The 9,299-nt window shown below is 33.6% G+C and overlaps 1 protein-coding gene across 1 annotated transcript in view; it reads right to left on the minus strand.

Annotated features, from left to right (window-relative positions):
• LOC133336029 (frizzled-3) overlaps positions 1 to 873 on the minus strand; it is a 59,240-nt gene extending 58,367 nt beyond the window's left edge. The window contains exon 1 of the mRNA XM_061544325.1: positions 601 to 873. Within this exon, the coding sequence (XP_061400309.1) occupies positions 601 to 873 (273 nt within the window). The remainder of the gene's footprint in view (positions 1 to 600) is intronic.
• Between the last annotated feature and the right edge of the window lie 8,426 nt (positions 874 to 9,299).

Here is a 9,299-nt window from a genome sequence, read left to right on the forward strand (position 1 = left end):
GTTCAGATGTAGATATAGCCCCCATATATAGCTTCGCCCGATTTTTGGTAAATAATCCATATGGAAATGATTTGCACGAATTTTGGCATAGTGTACTGAATTAAGTCTAGAATGATGTGTGAAAAGTTTTGAGAAAATGGTTAGATAAAATAATCCACTAAAGTCCTTGGAAATCTTTTGACTTGCAAGAAATTTGGCACATAGTAATGAATAAGGTCTAGAATGATGTTTGCCAAGTTTCGTTAAAATCGGTTCAGATTTAGATATAGCTCCCATATATATCTTCGTCCGATTTTAGGTAAATGTTACATTATACTCCTAAAGTTTGCCATAAAATTTTGCACAACATATCAAATTGAGACCAGAATGACGCTAAGTTCCGTGAAAATCAGTTTGGATTTAGATATAGCTCCCATATTTTAGGTAATTGATCGTCCGATTTTAGGTAAATGTTGCATTATACTCCTAAAGTTTGCCATAAAATTTTGCACAACATATCAAATTGAGACCAGAATGACGCTTCAAGTCCTATAAGATTTCTGAACTTTTTTGTTCTCACCACTGAAATGGTTTCCTTGTACATTTTATAAATCGACTTACCCTAAGTTCAGCTTCCATTTGATTTGTATGACCGGCTAAATTCGGATAGGCTGTCATATTATAGCCAACACCATGACATGCTGAGACCGTTATACGTTGACATTGTAATCCATTGGGGGTAAGGTGTATGGTCGAAGAGGTCAGCTGATTATGGTGATGATGATGATTGCTACCCGTTAAGGGTAAGGAAAGTTTGGAAGCCACAATTTCAGAGGTTAGTAGTAATAACAGCCCGCCAACTAGGGCCATTAACCTCACTGTGGAGTTTGACATTTTGGTAAATAATGTTGATTATTATATATTTTTTTAATTTTAGAAACTTATTTTTGTTTGAAAATATAAATTTCTTAATTTTCCTTTTAAAAATTATTTTTATACATTATATTCCACACATCATTTCATTTTGTAAAGGCTTAATTTGTTATTTTTATGTGATTATTATTTTGTTGTTGTTGTGGTTGTTGTTATTATTGCTTTTTTGGCTAATAATTTTTTAAGTAAACACAAACCGATATAATTGTTGTTTTTTGTTCTCACATGTAGATATCCACAGATCGGTATATTCTCAGATCTTCTTTAATTTCATAAATAAACAAAACGAAGAAGAAGAAAAAAAAACGATTTCACTTTGAACTACTTGGCATTTAATTTGTTTGGCTATGCCACCACAGCACTCACTGCTCCCGGCACTTATATTTCCTTTATGGATTTTTGTTTTTATTGTTGTATACAAGTTTCTTATTCCCCACTTTTCTTTCGTCTGCCTTAAATACCGGTCACACTAAGGCATAACTCTTTGCTTTGATGTATTTCCAGGGACCAGAATCTCAACGATCATCATCGGGGGTTAGTTCATTGGCAACATCAAAAGATTTCGTTTGATGTTTCTCTTTGCGTTCATATAGTTGTTCTTGTTGTTGTTTTTATTAGTTTTGTTTATATCATCTGTTTTTGATGTTGTTGGCTTGAGGATGGAACTTTATTTTTTCATTTGGTGTGCACATAAATCCCCAAAATGAAAAACACTTTTCTTTTGATCATCTAAGTGATCAACGTCAATTCGATTAGAGACGAGTGCAGTTCGGTCTGAGGTAATGCACACTTTCAGATTGATTTCATTACAAAAAAACAAATGCCGACAAAAGAGCCAGCCAGCCAGATATCGGCATCAGATTATTTACATCAAACAGATCACTTAACCAAGCAGTAGTAGTCGCTTGGTTGGTAGATAGGTTGGAATGGTAGTTTGTGAGATTGTCATTTATTATTTGGATGTAATGATGGGCTCAAAGATCTAAATTGCCGCACACGCATTTCAAATTAACGAACATTAAAAATCGTCACCACGATCAATTGACTGATGAACTTAATTACTTGAATGATTGTTATTAAAAATTATTAATTAATTTACTGTTTTCCAATAGCATTTTTTTATTATAAACATCGATCGATAAACATTTAAATTTCCCGCTTTTGTTGTGGTTGTTGTATAGCAAAACGTGCGCGTAATCCCATTCAGCGTTGTTGACTGGCGAACGAACAATGTCGAACTGTTGTGGTTCGTTGATGTGCCTGTTAGTTTTTAGTCATCTGGTATTATGTTCGATGCAATGTGGTTGCGTCGAACATGTTTTATGACAGCCGGCTGTTGTATCGAACATGTATTTGTTTGATCTGATGCATTCAAATAAATGTGGTTCATAAAATGCATAACTAACGGACGGTAGTTATTTTATTCGTTGGAGGTCGATATTGTAGGATATGTTGTTGTTGTAAAAAGGATAACAATACTTCAAGTAATGGACTTGATTTCTATACTGTGCACATATTGAGTTATTAAAGAATGGTAATCATTGAGGGGTGTTTGAAAATAAGTTGCTACTACCTCTAAAACGTTTGGAGAATATTTTTTCAAAGGCGATTAATGTACGGCGTGGATTTTTTAAGAATATTTTTTCAATGACCTTTTATTAAAAGAACATTTTTTCAAGGCGTGGATTTTTTAAAGAATATTTTTTCAATGATCATGTTTTAAAAAAAAATATTTTTTTCAAGGCGTTGATATTTTTAAGAATATTTTTTAAATTACCCTTTTTCAAAATAATGTTTTCAAGGAGTGTAATTTTTACAGAATATTTTATAAATGTTCGTGTTTTAAAAAAATATTTTTTCAAGGCGTGGATTTTTTAATTTTTTTTTTTTCATTAATTCAAAGAATATTTTTTAAGGCGTACATTTATCAATGACCATTTTTAAAGCATATTTTGTCAAGGTTTTTTAAAGATTTTTTTTCAAGGCGTGGATTTTTTAAAGAATATTTTTTCAATGACCATTTTTGAAAAGAATATTTTTTCAAGGCGTGGATTTTTCAATATCCATTTTTTAAAAGAATATTTTTTCAAGGCGTGGATTTTTCAATATCCATTTTTAAAAGAATATTTTTTCAATGACCACTTTTGAAAAGAATATTTTTTCAAGGCGTGGATTTTTCAATATCCATTTTTTAAAAGAATTTTTTTTTTCATGTCGTGGATTTTTTAAAGAATATTCTTATTCCATTTTTTAAAAGAATATTTTTTCAAGGCGTGAATTTAAAAAAAAATATATATTTTTTATCAATGACTATTTTTTAAAAGAATATTTTTTCAATGACCATTTTTTAAAAGAATATTTTTTTCAACGCGTGAATTAAAAAAAATATTTTTCAATGACCATTTTTTTAAAGAATATTACTTTTAAAACGTGAAGTTTTTAAATAATATTTTTTCAATTACCATTTTTAAAGCAATATTTTTTCAAGGCGTGCATTTAAAAAAAAAAAATAAATTCAATGACCATTTTTAAAATAATATGTTCTCAAGGCGTGGATTTCTTAAAAAATATTTTTTCAATGTCCATTTTGAAAAACATATGTTCTCAAGGCATAGATTTTTTAAAAAATATTACCAATATTCAGTCCTTCTAATTACTTGTCCATATTCCCTTCTCCGTGGGTTGTGTTGTGATGTTCGGCTTTCAATGGTGGCCTATAGATCGACTCGAAAAAAAAACACAAAAAATTAAGTTTTCGTTCCATTTCATCCCAAAATGATTATGTTATCATCGCCGAAAATTAAAGGCGTTGTCCTTCACCATAACTGGAATCTCATGGAAAATTTCAAAGCAATCAGCGCTATAATTCCGCCCTCTAGTGTGGTAATGGGTTACTAAATATATAACAATACCTAAGCACCCGTAAATATTTATGTGTAACTCCCACATCCGAATACATACGACCATATAATTGGTATCAATTTAAAGGTCAACCACTCCTCTTGAACATACTATCAACTCCTCGGATCTAGGACCTTCAGGGGCAAATATATACGGCATAGTATAAAAATGTTGTAATTTTTCACACAAAAGTCAGGGTCCATTTGACCCGCTAAAATTACTTATTCTTTGGCCCGATCCCCTTCTCCATGCAAAAATTCGAGGTGTTTGGGCCATAATTGCGGCCTCTGGAGCGACCAAAAAAAACGAAAAAGAAGTTTTTGGTCCATTTCATCCCCTAAATATTAACCGATCTTTTCCAAAAAAGAATAGGGGTCTTCATTGGCCAGAACCCATCCTACATGCAAAATTTCATGAAGATTGGTCCATAACTGTGGCCTGTATCAATGAATAACACATATTTGTACCAAAAATTATTATTGACCCAAGTTTTATGGTAGCCCCCAGAATTCGGTATTTTGGGGATTGTGGACACGTTTTCCATTGGGGATTGTGGACACTTTGCAGTTCTGAGCTCTACTTAATATTGTCACAAATTTCAGGGTGGCCCCCATATAACGGTACGCCCAGTATTTTAGGGATTTTGGACACGTTTTTCCACCGAATTAGCTGTTATTTGGAATACATATTGTATTAAGCGTCAGGGTAGCCCCCATATAATTCCGACCATAATTAAACTTTTAGTACCATTTAATACCTATATTCTCTTATATTAAACATTTTCAAAACTATCTCCATATCTCAACACTACACACCAATTCTAACTGCAACAGAACTAAATTTGGTATCATTATTACCCCTTGTACCCATGTAATACTTACTTCACCCAAATCGAAATTTAGTATCAGTTAGTACAAATTAATATAAATTTCTATGACTCCTACATTAACAATCATAAGATCGAATTTCCAAAACTTCCCACATACCTAAATCACCTATATCCAAATTGTATCAACGTTAGTAGCATTTAGTATCCATAAGCAAAAATTTCCAAAACTACATCCATACCCCAATTCAAAACTTCAGCAGTTATTTTCTTTCCAAATTTCAGGATTCCAACTTTTCCTTGATTTAGTACTTTTCGTACACAGTACAAGTACAAATTTCCAAAACCACCAACATGTCTCAATCTTACACCCCAACAGGAATCATAATTCCAAATTTCTGAATTGTAGCTCTATTGGTTCTCACAAAATTCCAATTGCACCATATTTAGTACCACTTAGTACACATAAATGTGAATTCACAAAACTACCTATATACCTCAATTATGCACTCAATGCTCTATTCCAGCTCTAAATCCATATTGTATCAAATTTAGTACCTATATGTACAATTTTCCAAAAACTACATACATACCCCCAATCCTAAACTCCAACAATAATGTAATTTCCAAATTTCACCTAAATCCAAATTTGGTACCATTTAGTACACATTTGTAGAAATTTCCGAAACTTCTTACATACCCCAATCCTACACCACAAAAGTGATCTTAACTTCAAATTTCAGGCTTCCAGCTCTATTGGTTCACCCAAAATTCAGATTGTACACATAAGTACGAATTTCCCAAACTACCAACATACCTCAATTATTCAAGGTAGTTGTAATTTTATTCCTTATTTCCGTATTCCAGCTTTACCTGTTCACCTAAATCCAAATTGTACCAAATTAAGTTCCATTTAGTACACATTGGTAGACATATCTAAAACTTTCTAGTGTTCCAGCTTTATCGATTCAGCCAAATCCAAATTGTACCAAATATAGTACCATTTAGTACTTTTCGTACTCATAAGTACAAAATGTCCAAAATTACCTACATATCGCTATCCTACACTCCGGCGGTAATCTTAATTTAAAATTTCAGAATTTCAGATTCATCCTTTTCTCCAAATTCAAATTGTACCAAATTTAGTACAGTTAGAATTTTTCATGTTCATGAGTATACGCTTTCAAAATCACCTCCTTAATTAACATTCCAAATTTCAAGTTTGCACCTCTATCGATTCACATGCAACGAAATTGTACCAGCTCTAGTACATTTTATTACTTTTCGGATACTTATAGTTCGCCAAATACAAATGGTAACACACTTAGTACTTTTCGTGCACCGAACTAATTTAGAAATATATTCTAATAGCCCCGAGGAGATTGTTATTTTATATTCCATGTGTTCAGGTCTTTAAACGGGCCCATATGGTGAAGTTTTTAACGCCCCGCCGAATCTAGCCACCATCACCATACTGTGGTACAGGGTATTATGTCTTTGTGCATATGTTTGTAATAGGCAAAAATAATCGAGATAGACCCATGGTTCCTTTTGAGAATATGCATAGAATCACTTTCTAAGTCGATTTATCCATGTCCGTCAGTCCGTCCGTCTGTCCATGTTAAATTGTAAACAAAGTACAGGTCGCATTTATAATCCGAATTGGATGAAGTTTGGCACAGGTCACTTATTCGGCCCAAGGACGAACCCTATTGAAATTGGGAAAAATCGGTTCAGATTTAGATATAGCTCCCATATATATTTTCGCCCGATTTAATGTAAACGGCCCCTATATATCTTTCGATTTGCACGAAATTTGGTACAGAGTAATGACTTAGGTCAAGAATGATGTGTGCAAAGTTTCGTGAAAATCGGTTCACATTTGGATATAGCTCCCATATATATTTTCGTCCGATTTAAGGTATATTGTGTACCAAAGTCCCTATATAACTTTCGATTTGCACGAAATTTGGCATAGCGTACTGAATTAAGTCTAGAACGATGTTTGTCAAGTTTCCTGAAAATCGGTTCAGATTTGGATATAGCTTCCATATATATTTTTGTCCGATCTAAGGTAAATTGGGTACCAAAGTCCCTATATATCTTTCGATTTGCACGAAAATTGGCATAGCGTACTGAATTAAGTCTAAAACGGTGTGTGTCAAGTTTCCTGAAAATCGGTTCAGATTTGGATATAGCTTCCATATATATTTTCGTCCGATCTAAGGTAAATTGTGTACCAAAGTCCCTATATATCTTTTGATTTGCACGAAATTTGGCACAGCGTAATGAATTAGGTCTAGCATGATGTGTGTTAAGTTTCGTGAAAATCGGTTCAGATTTAGATATAGCTCCCATATATATTTTCGTCCGATTTTAGGTAAAAAGTGCATTAAAGTCCTTTTATATGCTTCGATTTGCACAAAATTTCGCTTAGCGTTCTATATTGAGTCTAGAATGATGAGTGGTGAGTTTCGGGAAAATCGGTCGAGATTTCGATATAGCTCCCATATATATGCTCATCCGATTTTATGTAAATGATGCAGCAACGTCCCTATATATCCTTCGATTTACACGAAATTTGCCACAGCGTACTGAATTAAGTCTAAAACGACGATTTAGATATAGCTCTTATATATATTTTCGTCCGAGTTTAGGTAAATAGTGCACCAAGTGATGAGTGTCAGGAAAATCGGTTTAGATTCCGACATACCTCCCATATATATTTTCGTCCGATTTTATGTAAATGGTGCACCAAGGTTCCTATATATATCCTTCGATTTGCACAAAATTTGGCATAGCGTACTGAATTAAGTCTAGAGAGATGTGTGTTATTTTCGTGAAAATCCGTTCAGATTTAAAAATAGCTCCCACATATAGATTATATTTTTAACAACGCGGCGTACCGAATAGCGTGTATGAATTTGGCTATAAATCGTTTTCCATAAATTTTCCCCATGTTACGCAGGCGGCTATAAATCTGCTCTAATGAAATTAAAGTTAGGATAGGTTGGAAAAAGAGGGAACATAAACATGCAATTGTTAGGATACATATGTACAATATACCCAAAGTTGTGAAGGGTATCATATAGTCGGCCCAGTCCGACTTTATTTTGTTTTGAACCTGAAGGTCCGCCACATTCTTTTGTTTTGTATTTTGAAGTACGAATTTTTATTCTTATGAATAAAGAAATTTTCGATACGTTGAAGTTCCTGGTACAGATTTCCAACCTTTCCATTTTTTTTGAAACATAAATGTGAAGCGTTCTTTGTTTTCAAAAATAATTGGACAGACAAACGGGCGTAAGGGGGTATAAACATGTATAATTCTACTCAGGAATTTATTCACTGTATATCCACTAAATCAGCTATATGTATACCTTGTTTCATTTTGCACGTTACAAAGATATGCACAAAGGTATATTGATGTGGTGTAGGGTATAAAAATACCAAATTACCCATATTACGACGTAGGCATTAAATTTAGTTTTCCTTTGAAATCTTCGTTTCGAAAAGTATTCTTCGTAAAACTGCATATGTAGGGGGTGAAAGATTCTCACAAAATTAAAAACAATTCTCAGTAAATTAGACGGATTTGGACAAGTTTTATAACAAATCTACCTTTTTAGGGTGCGGTTCTTGTTTTTGAACCCAAGTTTAGCTTTTATTTCCAGTTGGTGTAGGACGCAATCAAGTCTAGCGGAAAAACAATTAAATTGAATTTTTTTTTAATAAAACACCTGAATTTCCGGTAAAACACAAAATTCCCATAGCCATTACAAATATACAGACATACGCACACATGAAATCATATGAGCCCAAAAAAAAATATCCGCTTTTCAAAAAATACAATACAAAATTATCAAACGAATCGATGTTTAATGATCAACACAAATGCTCGCACGCACGCACACTCACACACACTGTAATCATTACAGTGTAATGTGATGGTTCGTTCATGTTTTTCCCTTGGACATCCCAAATGAGTAATTACTTTGGTAATTGCTTACCGTTGTGAATAAATATTTTCATTATCACACACGGATAGCAAACCGAAAATGTTTGATATCAAACTTCGATAGTCATCAAATGAGTCGACCACACCTTGAATCTTGCACCTTTTTTTTAAGGTGGAGGGGTGTTTCTGTATTCTTTTGTTTTTGGAGACCAAATAAAGATAAAGACCTTCCTTCAAACTTCACCCAGTTTTTTGTTGTTCTCCTGATGCTACCACAACAACAACATCAGTGTTCCATGGAACAGCGAACAATACCCAATGCTAAAGTGCTAAAATTACAGAGTATCGAGGACAGACTTAAAAAAATTGTCCATAAAAATCCGACACACACACACGGCAGAAGAAGAAGATCTTTTCCACCGCTAGTCGGAGCATCATTGCGGCCATAACGCATTATCCATACATCCAGTCAGTCAGCCATCCAGCTAGTCATCGATCCAACATAATGTATGTATGTACGTGTATGTCTGTCCTTCTGTTTGTCCCATCATCTTTCCAGCCATCCATCCACCGTATGCCGCCATACGATTATGAATGCTTACTCTCATCATAATTGCCGGCATAAGTTCTATGAAGTTGTTTGTTCCTGGTGCCTCGTTCGGCAGTGGAGTTGTTGTTGTTGCTGTATTTTTTCATGCATAC

This window comes from Musca vetustissima, unplaced genomic scaffold (assembly GCF_032173495.1).
Source record: "Musca vetustissima isolate MV318-11 ecotype Yass unplaced genomic scaffold, APGP_CSIRO_Mvet_v1 utg4637, whole genome shotgun sequence".
Lineage (NCBI taxonomy): Eukaryota > Metazoa > Arthropoda > Insecta > Diptera > Muscidae > Musca > Musca vetustissima.